Source organism: Columba livia, chromosome 1 (genome assembly GCF_036013475.1).
Source record: "Columba livia isolate bColLiv1 breed racing homer chromosome 1, bColLiv1.pat.W.v2, whole genome shotgun sequence".
In the NCBI taxonomy this organism is placed as follows: domain Eukaryota; kingdom Metazoa; phylum Chordata; class Aves; order Columbiformes; family Columbidae; genus Columba; species Columba livia.
The window spans coordinates 154,248,301-154,271,020 of record NC_088602.1 but is presented as its reverse complement, the minus strand read 5'-3'; the positions used below and the strand labels follow the sequence as shown (position 1 = coordinate 154,271,020).

General features: G+C 39.5%; 1 protein-coding gene across 4 annotated transcripts in view; it reads left to right on the top strand.

The window, feature by feature from the left end:
- Positions 1–22,720, top strand: part of LARGE1 (LARGE xylosyl- and glucuronyltransferase 1) — a 285,324-nt gene that overhangs the window by 122,293 nt on the left and 140,311 nt on the right. For all 4 annotated transcript variants that reach the window (XR_010467740.1, XR_010467739.1, XM_065039545.1 and 1 more), the window contains one exon: positions 18,833–19,128. Coding sequence is in view for 2 of the 4 variants with exons in the window: in XM_065039545.1 (XP_064895617.1) it covers positions 18,833–19,128 (296 nt within the window). In the remaining 2 variants the exon portion in view is untranslated. The remainder of the gene's footprint in view (positions 1–18,832; positions 19,129–22,720) is intronic.

Sequence of the window (22,720 nt, the reverse complement as noted above, 5' to 3'; positions counted from 1 at the left end):
TGAAACAAATGAAGAATATTTTAATTAGTATGATCTTACTTAAGAAGAAGTTAATGAACTGTTCCTCCAAATATCTTCTTGTTGGTATTCCATATCCACATGACACATCCACATAAAGATGTTTGCTGTATACGATTTTGTGAGACTGTTTGGCATTTGTCTCTCAAATTTGGTTTAACTGCTGCGTGGTGGCTTTGAAACAGTAGCACGAGAAGTTCTGTTCTGATTCTGAAATTTTTGAGCATGGACAGCCCAAGAGTCACTGCGATGAACTGAGCAGCCTGAAACTAGGCTATATTAATCAAAACTCATACTTAAGAGCTGACTGAAATCCTTTGTTCTGTTACCTGCACAAGCCAATCATCACTATGTAGGACAAGGCAGTACCCTCTCTCATTTATTAAAGTAGGAAAGAGAGATCAAAATTGAATTTTGGCAGCATTTTTGTGTTCAATATAATACATGTAAAGCAGAAGATAACAGCATGTTCAAAGCCAAATGGTTGCAATACAGCACAGAGATTAGAACTGGACATGGTGAAACCCTTCAGCAGCAGCCACTGACATACAGAGCATGTTCCAGGTTTGTGGGGTTTTTTCTCCTCCTTTAAACATCCCTTGCATTTCCTGAGGCTTGTCTGCTTTCCCAGCATTGGAAGGTACCTGGCTGTCAGAATGGATTTATAATTAGTCTGGGATAGCATTTTCAAAAGAATGTTAAGTCTCATGTTCAAGAGCAAAGTTAATCAGTTAGGACTTTCTTTCTGAAGTCATTTAAGCAATTTGAATCAGGATAGATGCCTAAAGGTGCACCTACCTGCATTGTAGACACCTGCCTTTCTTTGAAAATTTGCTTCTCTGAAGTCTCTCAGGCTCCTCAGTGACTCTTTCGTTTAATGGAATGTGCTTCTAAATCATCTAAGTGATCTTTAAGACCGTATTTTTGTCAAAATGGTAGAAAGACATACAAAAAATGAGATAATAGAATTTCATTGGAAAGTATTAATATAGGTGAGGTTTTTAATTAAATAATACTCATCTTCTTCATCACCTAAATGAAAACAATAATTATGGGTGCTTTTCCATCTCATCATTCTTCCGTCCCCCAGTCAATGCTGGAAATGGGAACGAGAAACATAGAAAAATGAAAATTAGAAAGTTTTTGATTGCTAGACTTTCTTGACATCTGGGGAATAAATCAATTTCAAATTAAGATTAAAAAATAGGTTTGATAGAGCAAGCTGTTCTGGGAAGGAGTTCTTAATCAACTGTTGTAATAATTTTGGCCCGTAAGATAAGTGGTAGGATTTACCCTCATCTGAATTATGAAGGGAATCACTACTGCTTCTTTTACTGAAGTTAGTAATTTTCTTCAAAGAAAGGGCTGGTGGATATGTCACAGCTTATGGAGAATTGCTCTTAAATACATATATCCATTGGTTTAGATTTATTTCTCATACCTCTAAGTCAACATTACAAAAACTGCAGGTACCAGGAACTAGTTTACTAGTTCTGTAGGATTTCAATGTCCCCTGAAACTAGGATAGGTTAATTTATTAAGAGTAATATATGTGCTCTTTAGATTTCCCTATAATTCAGTAGTCTTAAGAGTGTGTGGTCTCTTTTTCCTTCAACAAATTAACCAAAAGTCTACCAGATATGTTTTTACCTAATAAAATTTAAATTAAGTTCAGTATCTGCTATGCTTGTCTTTAACTCAATAGATATTTTTGACATCCTCACCTTAACAGCTCCATTTCTGGGGTTTCATTATGCTTTTTTTCTGGTTCATGTGTTCTCTATTCTAAATTGGCTTTGTGCCTCTCTTTTCCTATTTTCATTTTACGAAGCAATATATAAAATGTGACCTCAAGTTACCGATTTTCATGTTTCTCGGAGCAGCGCTTCACTGCTCTCTGCATACTCCATTGCCCTAATAGTTTAAGCTCTTTTTCCTGAAGACATGTATAAGCCCATCACTGTACGGTGCCCTAGGTTCAAAATTCTCCACGCATTGAAATTCAATCAGCAAGACACACTCATTGTGATTTATTCATAGCTTTAATTGATACGGTAGGAGTGGTCAAAAAGGGAACGATTTGCAGTCTGCCCTCTGTGCTTACCCGTGTGGCATGGGATGAACGTGTTCATAGACCACTCGAAAGTGCCAATGCCTCACCTGTCCTGACCTGCAACGGTCATGAAAATGTCATGGGTTGTCATTGTATTTTCAGTAATGTTGCAGTTGACCTGATAATAATACCAGATGGGAATTGTTTTCTCTAAAAGCCTTTAACAGATGCACATACAATGTGCATGTGCCAGTCCCATACCTAGCCCAACATCCTGTATGTGTCTGTAGTGGATCTGTTCCCCAGAGACGCGTAAGTCTCCAGTAGTCAATTTTTCTAATTTTTTTGGTGATGTATTTTTAGCTGAGATCACTGACTGTATAAGCCTTAAGAGGCCCTGCAAGTTTTAGTCCCCTGAGCAGAACAAATTTCCTTTTCCAGGTGAGACAGCTGTGCTTAATATGAGTAATAAAAGGTGGGAAATAATATTACCTGGACAAGGAGAACTCTGTCGCCCTTGCCACCATCTTTTTGTTGAACTTACCTGTTTGCGAGGATCTGTATGAGTTCTTTAAGCTCTTGTTTTATCACCAACTCATTGCAGCAGCTTCTTTTTGGTGCCTCCTGAAAGTTCTTCAGTAACAAATCAAAACCCACGTGCTTCAGATTATAATTCAAACCTCGTGTTTCAGAATAAAGTTGAAAACCTGCTCTTGTCAGCAATGATTTATGATTCCCAGTGCCATAAATCAGCTTCACTTCTCCTCATGGATCATATTTTCTAAGACTTCCAAGTGGTGGCTCTGCTGTGGCCATACTGCAACCCTTCCTTCTGTTTCTTGAGCTGCAGAAATTTGAGTCTTTTTGAATAAATCTGCCTTTGATCCCGGTGAAGCCTTTGAAAGCAGCCCTGCTCAGGAAAGGTGTGTGCCACTGTTGTTGAAAGGATGTAACGAAAGGCTGATTTCCCTGCAACCACAGTCCATCTGGTTTAAGAAATATATACTCCCTGCCTGTGCTTCTACTCTTTCTCCTAAGGAACCATTCATTCCCACTGTTCCCTTCTTGCCTAAGTTTGTAACTGTTGTGAGGCTGTGCTAAAAGCAAGATTTCAGTGGTCTGCCTTAGAAATAGCCCATTCTTTATGGTGGTGGGGGAACAGCAGTTTGTCAAAGGCAGAAGTAATTCTGGCATTTCCTAACTTGTCAGTGTTTATATTTAAAAATACTTGTATTCTTTCCACAAAGAACTGTTACATATGGTATGGCATGGCATGGCATGGCATGGCATGGCATGGCATGGCATGGCATAGCGTGGCATGGTATGGTATGGTATGGTATGGTATGGTATGGTATGGTATAATTGCCATATGTTTCTAAAAGCCCTTTTCCTCCGAGCACTGTCCCTAGTGTGGAAATAAGAGATGCATGCATTCTTAGGATTTAATTTGTTCCCTTTCTGGCCAGCGATTTCGCCTGTAGCAGTAGCACAAGCTCCATCCCTTCTTCTAAAGCGGTAGATGTTTCCTTTCAACCATGCAGCACCAGTTCTGAGCATTGCAGAACATAGTGGTGTTTTCCTTACCATTCTTCTTCACCTATGCATACCTTGAGAATGTGGGTAGATACATATCTGGTAAAGAGAAAATGACTGAACAGTCTGCAGAGCACTAAATTAGCCTGATTAGTTTGATCCATAAATGCATGATTCTTGTCAATAGAGCTACGCAGAAATGAGTTTTCATGAGTAAAAAGAGATTTGTTTTCACTAAGTTTTCTTACATACTTCTCCTGTAAGTAGACTGCCATTAGTAGATTAAAAAATAATTTTTGACTGCTTTGGCATTGTGTTTAAAATCTGTAGCTGTAGTTCTCTGTCATGCCTGTAGCTCAGTGCCAACTTGTTTAGGTTTACTTCAGCAAAGGAAAAGCAAATTGAGAAAGAAAAAAGAAATGTAAACCGAAGTGGGTGTTAACAGCACCTCTGTGGAGTCTACTTTATAGGTTTTATGGTAAAAAAAGTATTTACTGTAACTGTCTTTTGCTGTGGTGGGTATGAAACAGCCAGGACTGAGAAAGAAAACAGCATTCCTGGGGTCACTCAACAGCCTGAAAAACCATCCTACAACAGGTACAGGAACATTTGAACAATAACTGTCTCAGAGGGCACTTAGGGATGGCTAGTAATAGCCTCCAGAATACAAAACTGACTCCCACCTTCTCCAGACCACTGTTTCACTGGGAATTGTGCCCACTTGAGCAAGTACTGCATTTTGCACAATGTCTTAGAATATTTGAGAGTGGAGGCTCAAGCACTTGTGTTTTAGGCTGAATTTATAGATGAATTTCTATCTAATTTAGAGAATCTTCACCTATAGTACATGCTTTATATCTTGAATACTTCTGTCACTTCATCCCCTACTTAATTACTTTCATTCTTCCCTAATTGAGTTTAGGGAAATAACTTTGATAACTCAGACACCATCTGGCATGGGAATATAGATTTCACAAGAAGAAAGCAGCAGTATTATGCTTGAAGTTCAGCTATTTTTTTTCTCTTTTTTTAAAAGAAATAGTCAGAAACAGACATGAAAATATTGTCTTTTCACAATTTTCAAAGAAACATGCACCATACCAAATCTAGTGATATATAACTACAGAGTGTACGTTAGAATTCCTCATGTATACTCATTCTGTTAAGTAAAATAAATAATAACTTGGCTGTAGCTATGTGATTGAGGCTTGAAATGAGGCTTATTTTCACATCTTTTGTGTGCAGCTGATAAAAGCCAGTTGGTTAGATTAGATATACCTGGGCTGCTCGGGGCTGAGTTTGGAAGGCATGAATTGATGAAAATCCATTGCATAAGCATTTTACACTGGTTAATCCACAGAGCAGGATCAGCATCAGCCTATTACGAGGGATTACAGTCTGCACAGCCACACAGAGCATGAATATAGAATTTGCAGAAATTTCAAAATGAAGAAGGGAATTGGGGAATGCTGGGCTCTGAAATTAAGGCATTATGGATCATCAGGACCCGATTAGGACCCAGATCCAAAATGCTTGAACAAGAGAAGCATAAAAATGGGGATAAAATCAAAGAGGGAAAAGGCACAGCTGTGAAATTAAATACATAGTAATTGATATCTAACAGATTTGGAGGTTTATGTTCTTGGCAGAGTTAAACTTCTGCTTTCTAAATGCTATAGTATGATGGAGTGGAATTGGTATCACTTTACTTTCATCTGACTATTTTTTCCTGGAATATGGAGACTTTTTTGAGTGCCCAGTATGGAGGAGGAGAAAACCCTCTTATGTGTACTGGGGTGATATCAGTGTAAATAACACGCTTTTCAGTACAAAACTTTGCCTGCAGAGCCATCTCAAGATAATTACAACAAAAATAAACAAAAAAACCCACAGTAATTCAAATGATTGATGATAAATACTTCTTAATTTTGTGTATTTATTTATACGGTTTAACAATGTTGTCTTGGAAGTTGTGCTGAAGCTTACCACAGAATAATTAGTGCTCCTTTAAATGCCCAGCAACACTTATGATTGTCTTTTTAAATGTTCTTCAGGCCGAAAACTGTCACAAGCTTGTCACAAGTGCTGGCCCTTCCCTTTACCTGTCCCAGCTGCCATGTCTGCTGTTCCAGAATGTGCCCATCAGAGCAAGGCACGAGTCATTTGAACAGTTGTAATAAAAGAACTGGCATTGCTGGTTCAAAATATTTCTAAATCATAATTCACTACATCTAAATTTATAAGTTCTTAAGAGCTTTCTCTCCTGATTTTTTCATGGTGACAGGTCATGGGCGGTTTGTTTTTTTTTTGCAAAAGAAACAAGCAAAAACCACTGATATTTTCTCATGTAATCCAAGATTTGACTTTCCAATAAATATAAAATTTTGCAAGACTTTAAATACAATTTTAAGAACTGGAAATGCTGAACACAGGCAGCAAGTTCTTTGCTCACTCTTCTATCTTGTGTGCTTCTTAATGTTCCAAGTTGGAACAAGATTTAATGACTGTCACATAACAGTAGACTAGACTAGACTAGACTAGACTAGACCTATGTGGTCTTTAGATAAGTCTGGAATTCTACTTTCCCTGTTGATTGGATTCAGTCATATTATTCAGGAAAAGAAAGAAAAGCATTGTCTTATTGAATTTACAATAAATATTTGTGTTCATCAAATAAGAAACTAAATCAGTTCCGTAGAAGGTGCTAGTATAAGGTGCTAGTGTGAATTTTAAATTCAGACACGATGAAGTTACAGTTTCTCAAACAATGAAATGTTGTCACTCAGAACATACGAAATCACATTCAAATGTCCTGCTAAGTGGAATTTTAATGTAAGGGACAAAATATGTATTGTATAGTGGTAGAAATGTAGGATTTTCTTCAGAGGAGCACATGAAGTCAGAGCTGCTATAACTCAAGATCTGTACTATTTTAGTGATAGTTAAGACCAGAAGAAGGCATAATGTAACAAGTAAACTTGATAGCAATACCACAATATTCTTATTCTGTTGTCTGCCTCCGTTTTTCCTGGGCAGATGGTCATAATTTAGAAGGGAGAAGCCATGTTTTCTTATTTGCTGTAAGGGTGTTTATTGCAGCAGCCTGTTCTCAGGGAAAAGAAGGGTGAAGTAAGCAATGTCACTCCTCACCATCATCCTGTGTCAGTTCTTAACAGCCAATTCCTGTGTCTAGATTTGTTCAAATGAGTACAGAATATGTAACTAAAAATAAGGGTTAAGGTCCTTCCCTTTTCCTGGAAGAAGATGGGAGCAGATGGGAAGGGGAGCTACTTCTTATATTGTGAGTATTGTGTGGGGGTTGGTTGGTTGGTTTGTTTGTTTGCTGTTGTTTTTTCTTTACCTTGACCTTTAAAGGACTTTTACAGTTACAACATTTTTTAATGTAGCTGACCTATTGTGTTTTTCCATGTATGGTTGTTCTTTAGGCATAGAATGTGTTGGTTTGGGGTTTTTTAATATGAAACCATTTTGGTCAGGTTTCCACCTATTCTGCTTAGTCTTCAAGATAATAAAAGTTATTCCAAATTATAAACATGAATAAATCTATAATAACACTAATGGAGGTTAATAGATATTTTAATGGAAGTCTATCAACAGAAATAAAGGGCAGACTGTTATTGACCACTATACACAACTCATTTACTCCTAAACACAAGAACTTTTGTAAATGCCTCCATCTTCATCTTTCCTTTACCCCGACATAAAAACTTGTCATAGACATCAATTATTTCATAGTGTACATCACTGTAGGAAGCCTATGGCCATTGGCCCCGATCACAGGCTACCTAACAAAAGCAACATTAAAAATGCCACACTGTAGTGTTTCATTTGTACTTATTGAAGAGGTCTCCCACAGTATATTCTACTTCTGAGAGGAAATCCTGGAAGTATTGAAAATGTAGAAAACAAGAGTTCTACTTGAGAAAAAAAGATACTTATTTAAATATATGTGGATCCTGTGAATACTGAGCACTGCTGCCCTGACTGAATAAAGCAACTTTATTTTAGAATAGAAAATAGGCATGTCAGTGGGGCTTAAGCTCAGTGTTGTTTTACACAAGAATAGGCATATTCTTTAGGATCCTAAACATACATTAAGATGTCTCTGTGCACTGGAGCAAAAATGTGAATTAGTCTCAAAGACATACCTCATCTATCACAAGACAAAATCTTAGTAGGCAGAACATCTAAGTCTTCCTGCCAGTTGATGATATTTAACCTTAATAAACTTGTGGCTGCTCAAAAAATGGAAATTTTCATTTGCTTGCTGCACAGGAAGCTCAGCAGGTTTGTGATGGGGCACAGGGGATGTGGCCTAAATCCTGACCTACCACAGTACAGCACTGTGTGCATTTATGGTACAACATAAAAATGACGAACACCACCATGCTGCATGCATGCAGAATATCATGAAGTATTAGACCTATGCTTGTTTTCATCAAAGTCACTGAGTTTTGCCTTTGACTCATTTGAAATAGGATTGTGTTTCTGATATGCTGTCTGCACTTCTGTAACAAAACAAGAATATCCTAGAGTAATTTCCTCATGTTTTATAGGAAATCTAGGTCACTGATTGAAATTAAATCTGTATCTAACTGATAAGATATATCTGTTATAAAATCAATCTTGTACGTACTTGTTCTATCTTTGTAGAATGACCATCTCTAATATATTAAAGCTAAATATTTTTGAAAAGGTAAATGTTAAGTAAGTTAATATATAAAAGAGGTTCCATATCACATGTCATTGGAGTCTGGACACCAAAACCAGATTATAGTCCTGGGGTAGATACCTGGCCACACTGAAGCTAATTCTGAAGCCACTGCTGATTTCCATGAGACAAAGGTACTACCTTTGTTATCAGAATTAGAAGTGTATTTTCTGGTTTGTTTGTTTGTTTCTTTGAATTTCTTACTCTCTTTTGCATCTGTTATGGGGTTTTAAGATTTTAAGTAGAAAAGTGTTATTTTATCAAACACTATATATTGGCCAACTGTAACTTTCAGTTCGAAAATGTGGGGAAAGTTAGCAAATGGGAAAATAGCTTCCTGTGCAGCAAGCAACTGAACTGTATGGATAACTCATTGCTGTTTAATGTAGTTATAACTTTTGCAAATAATCAAACTAGTTGTCTTTAGCTAATTTGTGAACTGTTTTTCTAGATTTCTTTTTATGTTATGATTTGGTTTTGTACGTACTGTTTTAAAATGCTGTGTGTTTCATTTCTGATGTCACAGCTGTGATATGTAACCTGCCATCTCCATCGCTGCTGTGATTTTTTTCATCTGCAAGGTGTGTTGGAAAACTTGCTGTGTATAGTACATGACAGTCTGTTATGACAGTTTTCTTCATGAGGAGGACAGGAGACTAACTCGTGAGTTACTTTCTCTCTTGTCATAAGTGAAGATAAATGTAATAACACTGATCAGCCTTCATATGTTCTGAATGTGCAGTTATTTGCATTTTCCCATCAGTGTTCTTCAGGACTGAAGTGGCTGAAATGACAAGTGCAGCAAATGAAAAATGCTGAGAAAGTCTGGGGAAAATAGAAGACTCAATACTGAAAGATATTAATAGCTTATACACTGCTATGTCATCAGTGAAATAATGCTGATGGTATTTCGTAACATCAAATTAACCTAGAATTATAAACTTGTGATGTTTCTGTCTGCATATGTAATCTTCAGATGCATTTAGAAAGAAGAGAAATCATTGTTTTGAAGATTTGTTCTTTATTACTTGCCTTCATATGTATGTGCTAACATCTGTTGCTTGAAGATTCTTACAGATCTGGTTTCTACTAAGGAAAAAATGATGTGGTGCAGAATTTGGGGTTTTTTTATTTGCTTACTTATTTATCCTTGAACAATCCTTGATGGTCAGTCAGTATTCAGACAATCTTCTTTTCCAGCAGCCTCAAGCAAAATACCAGTGCACGGTTCTCTGATGGCATCTCTGTGCCAAGGGAGATTAAGGGATATAACAAGCTTTGCAGCAGGTTTCAGCGGCACCAACCAGCCTGAACTAATACTGAAACATTTCTGTATATTTGCTGAAAACCAACTTTTGAGTTTGCTTGTAACAATGCTACCAAGTGACTTCTAGCAATACACATTAATTTTGCTGTAGCTAAATTTTCATCTATCACTTAAGAGCCCAAATGCTGGTTTTCAGAGGGGCCAACCACTTGCATTCCCTTAGACCTCTGTCTTTCGCCCATCTCCCATGTTTAACCAAAGCCAAGCTCAGTCTTTTGCTTTCCTATTCGGTGATGTCTGATAAAAAAGCATTCATGTCTGTTCATAGTAAGGCTGTGATGGACTCTTAAACCAAAGTGGTACAGGAGCTACATGGGGGCAGGTGGTTGTGTTTTGGATTCCATAAAGATCTTCCCAATTCTTTTCCACATTTCCTTATCCCTAAAGCAAATGTGCTTATGAACTCCTCTGGTATTAAGCAGATGTGGGCTTGCCTTGGCTGTCATATATTTATGAAAACATGGGGAAGTGCAAACATAAATGTAATCTACACATTGTGTGTTCTTGATACTACAGTTAGCCAGAGGGCCATGGCTGTGACTGATGACCAAGAATCACATTCAGGAAATGAAGTTCTGATCTAGAGGAAGTGAGATGAGAAAAAGCTAAACAGAAAACCACATAACAATACTCAATATTCCTTTGGAGGAGGGAGCCACATCTCAGGGACATTAGGAAGTAATGAGCTGGATCTGTCCACTGGTGTTTTTGCATCTCTTTGAAGCTAACCAGGCTGTCTTGTCACAGAGCAGTTGTTACACGTTTTTCAGATTGTAAGAAAGCTTAGGTAAATTTTTTGAGGAATATGGAAATCTTCGTCTTATGTTATTAGAGATGTTTTGCTTGAAATAAGTGGTTGCATTTTTACTGTTATGCAGGATTAGGACTGTTCTTTGCTCGAGCTTGTAGATGTCAGTATGTGTAAGTGCGTTTCTTCTGAATGGTTGGCCTGATGAGGGTAAGGAAGGATGTGCAAAGCAGACTCTTGCCCAGGTTCCCCACATCCAAGTGCTGTACAATCAGGAAATGCATTATAGCATCCATTGTTGCTTCAGCAGGGAAAGTGTGCTTTACATATGCAAATAGTGCTCAGAAGTTTAACTTAATAATTATCAGCTGGAGTCTCTATTGATGAGCAGCTGAGGCTAATCACCAGCAACAGAATCTGAATTAACTACTAGTAGGCTTTGATTGAACATACTTGTTGCAAGCTTGTGGTTACTGTGGCAATTGTAGAAACCTGTAAGTATTTTTATAATCTTTTCTAAGCTTATAGCTATTTCTTTCTTGTACTTTTCTGTACTCTTAAAAAACACTGTAAAATGCTGTATTTTAGACTTTTCCTATCTCTTCCACGGTGTTTTACTGGGCAGGAGGCAACGTAGAAGAGGTTCAGTCTTTTACATCCCACTGCCATGGATGCTGGTCACAGGGCTGCACACAGATGCAGGGCGGCATTTGGGCACATGCTTTTACCTGAGGGAGCCGTGACAGCTGCCTGCTGTACCAGGGCCTCAGAAGTTACTTTAACACCAAGCTCACACCTGAACGTAGAAAAATCTCTGGGCATGTAAGATATCCGAATGGTTAATGAAAAAAGAGATGCAGCTTCTCCATAGGAAATCTTCAAATTAACAGATCCCATTGTTTTCCCTCCCACTCCTACTGTACACCAGGGAAATTCAGCTGGCTACAAATACTTACCCTGCAGATATCATTCATATTCCTTTTCCTGTGTGCTTTATTATTCACATCACACTCCTACAGTCCCACCACAGCTTCCCTTCTAATTATTCCCTGCTTGCCCATTCCTATGAATAACCAGTGGCATTCACCCACATTCTGTCATTTAAGGCAGTTAGTAGTCCATCCTACTGTGAGTTGGATTTCTAGTTTTCCAGGAGGTGCTACAATTTATTTAAATGAATCCAGATTGTAACTCTGAAGATTTATAATTGGGTTGCACAAGGTTTCAGCTTGGGGGCACAGAGACCTACTAGACAGTGGTTTGTCTCTTCCTCCATTGTGGAGGTGGGAGAGGGGAATGCTTCAGGGAAGAGGCAACTGGGGTGGCTCAAACCAGCTCCACAGACTGCTTGAAACTGAGCTGGATGCTTTTCACTGCAGGAGGTAAGAAGTGTTGTGTGACCCTTTGGGTCAAGCTAAGCTGTGGGTATGGTGACCTCTAACTGAACACCGATAATGCCTGCGACTGATCTAAAAGGAGTCATTTATTTGTGCCCCCAAGTGATCACTGCTAATTATGATGTGGTTGTCTGTGACAAAGAGTCATTGCTAAGTGATGGCTGGTCACTGGCTCCGTGGAGAAGTGCTTCCACCAAAAATGCTATAGGCAGCACCTCTGAGCCTGGATGGGGTGGTTGAGGACAGAAGAGGTATTGACCCTCTTCTCCTGTTACAGGATTCCCTGCCAGATACTTACTTGTAGAGCATTGTTGTAGGAGTTTACCCTGCAACACCCATTTGGTGTCTGAACATTTCAGTCTTCTGAGCTGTCACATTGGCAGTCTCTACCTGCATGCAAAGCTTCTGAAAGGAAAGAGGATATCCCTCTAGCTTTGTGGAGAGCTTCTTTTTCTCTGCTTTCTCCCTCTCTTCCCTAACTGCTACAGAAGCTTAGCCAAAAAATCAGTATCTTTACAGGAATGGGGCTTGGAGAAAATAACAATTCATCAAGAGCACAGATGGCTTATTTAGAACCTAATAGGTATTAAAACATTATTTTCCCCAAGCTTTACTCCTGATATTGATAACGTGTTATCTTTGCCAAGTTCCCCTCTTGATAACGTGTTATCTTCGTCAAGCCAAGTCACTGATAAAATCTTATTTTCACTCAGTGCTTACTCTGATAAGACATTATTTTCTTGCATCTCTACTCCCAGTGGAAAGGGGGGAAATGTTATTTTTAGTCTTTTTCTTGAAGAGGGATCATTTTGCCAAGGCAATGCACAACAGGGAAAGGAAGAATCGGAAGACGACAGAAGAAAGAAAAAAAAAGTAATTGTATTCTAGACAAGGGAATGAACAATTCATTTAAAGACATGCAAGCTCTTGTTTTAAATTTGTGAGTAAGCGAATGTTCTTAACAACAGCTAATAAGCTAATATTTCATTTGAAAAAAACAAACTATTAAAAAGAGACACATCCATTTTCAGGAAAGATGTATGATATTAAATTTTCTTTCCCTCCTTGTTCCTGCATTCTGTTGCTATATGCTTTTTCTTTACCTAGTCTTTTACTGTTTGCCATCCCTATTATCCCTATTAGAAGTACCAAAATTACATACCCTCAGCCAACACATAAACAGTACTGCATCTCTGCAATGTGATGCCATCACTGGCAGTACAATTACAAACTCTTTCCGAGACACAACACCTTCCTCACTTTGTGTTCAGAGCAAATGCAGCAATGTGGTGAGTGGTTCTTAAACCATTCAGTTTAGTTAATTAAAGAGACTGGAAGGTGTGTCATGAACGAGGCAGGGGAGCATGGAAAGAAGAGGGACAGCTTTGTAGTTTATGAAGTCAAATCTGCCCTGGTAAATTGTTTCTGTCTCTATCAATGAGTTCATTACATGATATTCATAAAACAAAGCTATTACAAGGGACTTCCAACTGTATTTTTTTCCTCATTTTCTGGGTTTCCAGCTTGCCAACTCTTGCATTACAGGAATGTTAAGCATATGTGGTTATATATGCAAGAGATGAAGTCTGTTCTCTGAACAAAGTGCAAAAAAGGTGCTTATTTGTTGAAAAAACTACATCAGAACCATTTCAATTGTGAATCCAAAACTGATCTTTTATTTTGGTCTTAATGACTTCAAACTTCTCTGCCCTGCCTTTAAATACAGACTGATAGTACCACCTTTCCCTCAAATGACTTCGGAAAATAAGTCACTGATCCCTGTGCCACATTCAAGAATTCTAATGGCAAGCATCATAGATCAATGAGGGAATAAATAAATCTTTTCTCAGAGCATGGCATGAGTGATCCCAAACTGAATGATGAGATGAAACAAGCTACTGAACATCTGTAAGCACCATCCATCCTGTGCACACAGTGGTGCCAAGGCTCTTTGGAAACGAAGTGGTGATCATGCTATTAATGATCCTGTTATCAGGCATAAGGGAATGGCAGCAAAGACTGGACAAGGAGACTGTCATTCTCACATTTCCAAACTTCTGAGTGTTTGAATTCTGTGGTGGGCTGACCCTGGGTGGATGCCAGGTGCCCTCCAAAGCTGCTCTATCTCTCCTGGCCTCAGCGGGAGAGGGGAGAGAAAATATGACGAAAGGCTCATAGGTCTAGATAAGGACAGGGAGAGATCACTCACCAATTACTGTCATGGGCAAAACAGACTCAACTTAGGGAAATTAATTTAATTTATTACCGATCAAACCAGAGTGACAAATAAAAACAAATCTTAAAACACCTTCCCCCCACCCCTGCCTTCTCCCCAGGCTCAACTTCACTCCCAAATTCTCTTACTTCCTCCCCATGAGTGGTGTGTGGGGATGAGAAATGGAGATTGTGGTCAGTTCATCACACGTTGTCTCTCCTGCTCCTTCCTCCTCACACTCCTCCCCTGCTCCAGCGTGGGGTCCCTCCCACAGGAGACAGGCCTCCATGAGCTTCTCCAGTGTGGGTCCTTCCCATGGGCGGCAGTTCTTCAGGAACAGGCTGCTCCAGCCTGGGTCACCCATGGGGTCACAAGTCCTGCCAGCAAACCTGTTCCAGCCCGGGCTCCTCTCTCCATGGGGCCACAGGTGCTGCCAGGAGCCTGCTCCAGTGTGGGCTTCCCATGGGGTCACAGCCTCCTTTGGGCATCCACCTGCTCTGGTGTGGGGTCCTCCCCAGACTGCAGGTGGATCTCTGCTCCACCATGGACCTCCATGGGCTGCAGGGAACAGCGGCCTCACCATGGTCTGCACCACAGGCTGCAGGGGAATCTCTGCTCTGTTGCCTGGAGCAGCTTCTCCTTCTCTGACCTTGGTGTCTGCAGAGTTGTTGCTCTCACATATTCTCACTTCTCTCTCCCAGCTGGTGTTGTGCAGCAGCTTCTTCCTCTTCTTAACTATGTTACCCCAGAGGTGCTACAACCATTGCTGATGAGATCAGCCTTGGCCAGTGGCAAGTCAGTCTTGGAACCAACTGGCGTTGGCTCAGTTGGACATAGTGGAAGCTTCTAGCAACTTCTCACAGAAGCCACCTCTGTAGGCCCCCTGCTACCAAAACCTTGCCACACAAACCCAATACACTTTGCAACCATTATATTCTGTGGGTGCAGGGGATTTGTGTATGATATGTTTAATTTCCATATCCACTGATTGTAGAGGGCTATTTTGTTCAAGGAAAGGACAGTGGGAAGGCATCTCCCTGTATGAGCAGCAGATGATGTGATGCTTTAAGTAAGGCTGGCCTGCAGTAGAATTGAATGGTTCAGGTTTGAGTTCAATAAAACATGTTAGTGTGGGCTTAAGTACCATTAGCAGCAGTGGAACTGAACACAGACTTAGCACTTAAAGGACAAGCTGCAGTGCCCAAGTGCAGTTACTGTTGCCTAAGTCCAAGGCTGATGGTCGACTGGCATCTTGTGTGGAAACAGTCTCTTCTTACTCATGAACATGTAATTTAGCACATATGTTGTCCATGCTAAATCCAGAGAAGGGTTTGTGCTTAATACTGATGGGAGCAGCATCTCTGTCAGACCTGAGGAAACTTGCGTGGGCAGTATGGACAGCCGTGGTTGTAATTTCTTGTGCAGTCTCTGTCTAGTGAACATCAGCCTTCAGTGTTCTTACTGTGACATCTTTCAATGGCACGACTTTCTACCACTGAAACTTGGAAGCATAAGCTCATAATTCCCCCACATCAAAGTAGAATGAAGTTCTGCCTTCACAGATCTGGAGTAAATTGCTTAGACTATATTCCACTATTAAGATGGTTATCTGGGCAAGGTTTTCTACTTCCAGCTGAGATCACACTGCTATGATTCACAAAAAGGCGCTGGAGAAAAAAACGCCTTGGTGAGTATGAGAATAGGCACCTTGGGATGCCTTAGCACCTACTCGTGGAGGCATGTATGTTGTAGTACCAAATTGTTAACAAAAAGGACTTCATTTATAGCTGCCCATATAACCGATACCTACCAGAGCATCCAGCTGAGCAGAAGTGCATAGAGTACTAAGCTGTTAGATGATTAAAGCTGAGCTAGAGCTCCAGAAGAAAAGGGATAGTTTATCTGCTTACATAAAGCTTTTATGTCTCCATAGTCCTGACTGCAGTCTTCTTATTTTTCTTTTCCCTTAGGGTCCATGGGGTTCTCTACAATGGTTTTCAAGGGAAAAAAGTAATTATGGAATGAACTTCAAATGATTTTGCTCGTGGCCTTAACAGGGAAATCCATGAGGGTGGTTGCCTGCTATCCCACTTCTTTCTACAGAATGTTGGCTTTTGGTTAAAACTGTTATACTGCTAGTCCTCAAAGGGTGCGATGATAATATGAATTTTCAGCTGTGAACAAATGTGAAATGGAGGAGTGGTGTTTTCTTGTATCTCTAGTCAGACAGACTGAAACATTATCTGTGAGCGGCATAACTTCCTCTTATCTCAGAGGCAGCCTAGAGTTCACTAATCATCAGTTAATTCATTACAAAGGCATTACATGCCATTAGGCAGGGGATGAATAATAGCTAAACCACATAGAAACCTCTAGACCTTGTAAAGATGCCAAAAACCAAGTAGTTTGCACTTAAGATAGCGAAAGAAATGTAAAAAATTATGGAAAAGGATCCCACAACGTGCTTCATAAATTTGCCTGCCTCAGTTAGTTCCTAACAAAATTTTAAGCATTTGAGTTCAGATCAGGGTCATCTGAGAAACTCAGGGTCCTTGCTTCTGCATTCGTCTTATCCTCTGAATGAGGGTGAATTTTTCCTTCCTACGCTCTGCTTCTTTCTCCCTTATCCAGCCCTGCACTTAACCTTTGGCTAAACTTTGTTTCTCTGAAGCTCTTTCCCCAGCAAGCTTCTACCACCACTTGGTCCTTTTCTAGACTGTTACCTTTCCAAGTCTGATAACTACAAAACTAGGAACTTGGTGTTAATGCTTATCATTTCGTTTTTTTATGTAAGAAAATTCTACTGCTTCAGTCCCTCTCATTTCAAATAAGCTATGCTGGATTGCTTTTTATAGGCTTTATTTCTTCCAGTGTCTTAAGGTGCTCTGCTTAAGTAAGGCGTAATGAAATCTCTTGCCTTAAACATAGGTGAGTTCAGATATGCAGAAGCATTCAATAATCCATAGAATTAATAACTTGCATATTGTCAAGTTTTCTGAATTGTTTGACCTACTGTAATGATAAGTCATTGACTGCTGGCAACCATCATGTTGCCAACCATTATTCAGGTTTGTGTTTGGGTTTTGTTTTGTGAAATTGTGGGATTTTGTAGGTCATTTTTATTTCTTTGGTATTAGCACATAAAGTCTGAAGTCAAGACCTGACACAGAACAAAAAATATTAAATCTGAGACTGACAGGGCTCAAAAATAGAGCAATAACCCCAAATGAAGAATAAAAAAATAATAGCTTTAGTATTATTTATTGCACCATTCAAAAGTGTACTACTTGCTTCAGAGCACAGCAATGTTCTTTGCAGTTGTTCCCTGGGACATCTTTTGTCCCAAAGTCACACAGACCTCGTTATGTGTTACGTTGGTTTATTTTTATTTAGATTAGATAAAAAGTGCCTAGACATTAGCTCAGAGCACTCTGCCAGTTACTTAGAACTATAAAACTCAAGTGCAGTGCAGTTTAACTGCTCTACCAAGCAGCTACACACAATCAGAGAACAAGCAATGAGCAGTTCTTTATAGCAGGGAGATAGTTTTGAGTCAGAGGGTGAGAAACGTACTTGTTAAGGAAAACTGCTAAACAAAAACTACATGGTTTCTCTTTTCTAAACCACTCGAGCTGATGTTTGATAAAGCCAAAGGGACTCTCTGCATTGGAGAAATTATTAAATAGCAAACATTTATTTTAATGCATGCAGTTAGAAAATTATTTCAGAGAAATACCTTTAGTATAAGATACCTGGGTATCTCCACTGCTAATTATGACACCATGGATAATTCTCACTGTCTTTTTTGCTTTGTTTCAATTTGATTTCAATTGAACATTTTTGTACAGTAGTTTTGCAGCACCTTTGCAGCATTTGTACTCTGTGTATATATAGAGGGCTTTATTGAAATTATATGAAAATATGTCTCCTTTGAAAACACATCAACTGCATCTTTATTTGTTTCCTTAAAATTCAGTAGCAATAATGGACAGGGAAGTGATGGTAGAATGTGGCACAATTGTTGTCTTTGGTTATAGACCTTTGTTTTAGGTTAATTTATCTTTTTTATACTTTAGATCATATTTCATGCTGTTTTGAACAAGTAAGATAGATATGTTTTGAAAACATGAAAACAAAGTGCTTCGTATTTATGGGATATAACTTTTCAGTTAAGGGTTTTGAACTCAGCTGTTATTTGTGTTTTGTTTTGTTGTTTGTTTTATTTTTAACTCCCTTGTTGTCTTTTTCAGCCAGAATACTTTCCAGAATTTGACCCACATGTGTATTGAATGTTTTTGTCCTTCTGAACCTCTTATTTCTCAGCAAGCATTTAATACTGTGTTGCTGAATACATACCAGCTGCTCTTCACATGTGAATCAGCTGGGGCTACTGTTTGGCACAAGATGGTAACCAAAATACTTGACTGTGGAGGAAGTGGGGAATAGAAAAATTATTTTGTCTTGCATACATTTCTAAAATATGTTTAACTGTATATTAATTGTTTTTGAATGAAATCCTCCTGTTCTTGACTGTCTTCCCAGACTAGGGACTGGCAGGAAGCCCTACCCAGAACAAAAGAAACACATGCTTATCTTTTAGTGTGGTTTTAAAATTAATAAGACTGGTAGCTCACAGAGCTTCAGCCTTTGTCCAAGTCTACCACACACTTAAGCATTGCCTTCAAGTGCCAAGTCTGCATAAAACGCAGCTGTATTTCGAACACGTCCCTGCCTCGTGATGCTGACACTAAAGGAAAACGCAACTTCGAGTGTATTCTGATGGGAGCATTTCGTTTCCCTCTCTTGCAGATGGGAAGCCGGTGTCGCTGTCTCCGCTTGAATCCCAGCCCCACAGCCCTCGGTATGCGGCCTCGAGCCAGCGGGAGAGCCTGGAGATCCGCGTGCGGGAGGTGGAGGAGGAGAACCGCGTCCTGCGCAAGCAGCTCAGCCTGGCACAGGGCCGCGGCCCCGCGCACCGCCGCGGCAACCATTCCAGAACCTACTCCATGGAGGAGGGGACGGGCGACAGCGAGAGCCTGCGGGCTGGCATCGTGGCGGGGAACAGCTCCGAGTGCGGGCAGCAACCAGCAGTGGAAAAATGTGAGGTAAATAAACAAAAGGAAATTGCCAGAAATGAACTTGGATAGATTTGATCCTTTAAAAACATTGGAGATCCCCGTCTCCTTCCCTCTGGAACTTTCTGTTCAGAAACCAGCTTCTTAAAGGACTTCATGGGTGTAGCTTTTCAGATGATTTTGAATTATTGTTTTTTAAAAAACTTTAGAACATTTAATCATCTGAATATCTTTTGAGATATTATTTGATCAGAGTTTTTGGTCTTTGTGTCCCCAAACCTGGTGTAAAAATCAAAGCCTTGTTCCAAGCTGACTTCAGTGCAGCTGTTCTGATAAAGACCTGTGGCAAGCTGACCCCGTGTGTTTCTAAATTAAATGAAAGCATCACAGTGCTTTGAAAAGCCTTATTCCTTTGTTTGTGCATCTGTACTAAAACAGTTCAGGGTTTACCATTAATTAAATTGTGGCTTGTAGAGCCAGCCTGTACTTTTGAGTCACATTCAGGAGTGTGTCTGGATGCTACTGTGGAACCACCTGCTTTGTGTGAGCTGTGCTCAAGAGCTGTGGTTAGCTGCAGGGAAAAGGAGATCTGTTTCTAAGAAGGTTTTGAGGGGATGTTTTGTTTGGTTTTCCCCATTTTATGCCAGTAGTCGTAGCTGGATGTCATCCAGCTATTTAGTTGTGAGATATCTGAATGATGACAGTTCCAAATATGGATAGATCCAAACCAGAAAGACTTGCTTAAAGGCCTTGTGCCAATGCAGCTGAAGATAACAAAAATAATTCCTCCATTTATTTCTACAAAGAGGGTAGTACCGTATCACCTTTTATCTTGCTTTCTGCCACTAGGAAGATAAAAGTTGAAAGAAAATAAGTGGGAGAAAAAAAGGAGGCCTAATTGTCTCTCCAGATAAAGTCTATTTAATGGCCAAATATCAAATATCATTTAAAAATGAATTATTGCTTTCCAGTTGGACATCTTTGTCTGTCAGTGTGGAAGAAGGAACCAACATTATTTTAAGGAGAGGGAAAAGGAGGAGTGTGTTTTTCATTTTCCCTCTTCCCAGTAATGAGAGTCTGATTTTCCTGTCTGTAAGCATTTTGGCATTTCTTTTAATAAGGGAAGGTTCAGGCCATCAATAAGCAAACCTCACTTCTCCTTTATTATCATGCCAAGCAGTGATGAGCTGAATCTCAGGTCTTGGTTGTTCAATGTACCAACCAATTTCGGACACAAAAATAGCAGCTTAAAGGAGGAATAGTTTAAGTGGCCCTTCAGTTTATAGTGTGTTTTGCCAATGAATTTACTTGCTCAGTGGGGTTTAGCATTGTGCTGGAGGCAGTGGTTATATAAAATAGGAAAACTTACTTCATTTGCTAACCCCGTATCTCACCACATACTATTTTGATAACAAAATAGCTTTTTCTTCTTTTTCTTAAGGAATTCACTCAGTAATTCAGTAACAGTAATGGAAGTTAAAATTAAACTTCCTTATTATCAGATTTGCCAGAGGTCTCATCACTTATCCTATTACTGTAGATTCTGGTTCCATGTTTGTGTGAATGCTGTCTTGACTGCATTCACTCTCTGTTTTCAGTGTTTCGGCAGTTTAAACTAAATCTGTTTTAGCCTCTGACCCTGGAATATATCACAGCAAGAGTCAACAACTTGGGTAAAAAGAAACAAGAGTCCAGAGAAGAAGACTGGAGCTCTGCAGGAGACAAAGAGAGCTAGGAGTAGGCTGTTTATTTCATTGGGGCAGTTCTTTGAGATTTACTGAAGATGACATTTCAGAATCTAATTTGGGATGGTCTTTAGCAATGATTAAAACATTTGAAAATGCAGTTACAACAAATGAACATTAAATATCTGATAAAGCATAATCTGTGTGGTAATAATTGTGATCTGTATGAAAAAATAATGGATTTGTTGCATTCCAGCCACCGCTTTCTACTCTATTGCATCGCAGGAGAGCTTTTCTGATATTATAAATTGGACCAGCATTTTTTATCATCTTTTCACCTTGTGCCTCCATAAGCCCGGCATTTAGTTTGAATTAAGTGTGCGTTTGTAGATATTTTTTAAAGATATTATGTATTAGAAAATGGTTAATTAGCAGTATAGCATTCAGTAGGTTAGCAGAGTACTTAACATTTGAAGCATTTTTACAGGCGTATTTGTATTGCTGCTATTCTCAGTAGTTTTGCTCGATAGGGTTAAGCAGGTAGTGGTCCACAAAGAACAGGCCCCCACCAACTTCAGCAGTGTAAAACACAGGAAAACCAGATATTACCTGCCTTTGGGAAACATTTGTAACATATATACATTTTTGTAACAAGCTTTTAATATTTCTTAACCACATTCAACAATTACTTATGAAGGATTAGGTATCTGCAACGAAAGGCCTGGCTAGTACTACTGGAAAATTAGTGAAGTACGAAATGCTTTACCAAAGATTATTTTTAGCCATAAGAACTAATTAGAGTTTGTTAGGCTCATTATTTCACCATTCCAGAAAGTAGCCTGAGGAAGAAAAAAAATAACATCTGTTTATGTAGGCACTTTATACTCCTCATCAGTGTGGGATCTAAGGCCCAGTTCTTCATGTGTTTTTAGATATTTTCTTCCCATTAACATTGACCCAGAATGATCTTAGATGAAATACTGCTTTCAGAAACAGTTTTTTCCTGGTCTGTAGAGGCTGAAGTAATAGTTTCTAAACCATGTTAGCATGCACTTTGGATTATTTAACTTCCTTTCCTAAAGAAGCTTAACTTCCTTAAATGCCCTCCAGTACCTGGGCCTGAGTGTTCCCTAAACTATTTAAAATCAAAAATAGGTTTTTTTGTGTCCCTGATCCCCAGCCTACAGGAAGAACAGCTTGATTCACTTCCACAGTGTTTTGATTAGCTATTCATATCTGTACGGATAAGCAGAGGAAGAATTCATGGAGTCTGGAAAGCAAGATGTATCATCATTTGATCTGTTGCTGCAGCGAGTTCCATTATCTAAAAGCAGCTCCAATGAATGGCCTGTGTCCAGACTTCTTCCCACACCTACTAGTGATGAACATGCTTACCCTTCAATTTTAAAAGAGCGTTGTAGGAGGATGGACACTTTAAAGGAGCTCAGTTTAGTCCCACAATGACTTCTGAATATCCCGGCTAGAGTTTGACAACAGGAATTATCACGGATTGTAAACAGTGAGGAGCAAGTGTAGCACGTAGAGCCTTGGTACGTTTGGCAGGACGTGCTGAACCAAGCAGACAGGCTGCAACATGTTGTGGAAGTTGGAACATTCTTGGCTTATCTGGCTTCACTTCTGGGTGTTCGCTGCAGTCACTGAGCCTGGAGGTCATGTGGGTCACAGTGGCCACTTCTGGTGGGGTGGGGATACAATCTTCTAGCCCTCTGCAGATAGAAAATGAGGAGTTTGAGAGAGCTGTGGTGCTGCTGACCAGTTTCATAATCTGGAAGCAAATGTTTGCTGTAGTATACTCAGGAGGATGAAAGTTCTTTGAAGCACTTCCTTCTTCCAGCCACTTTCGCCATATCTTGCGAGGATTTGGCTATAGCCAGCTGCTCTCTATCCAAACATGAATTTGGAACAAGCATGGAGAA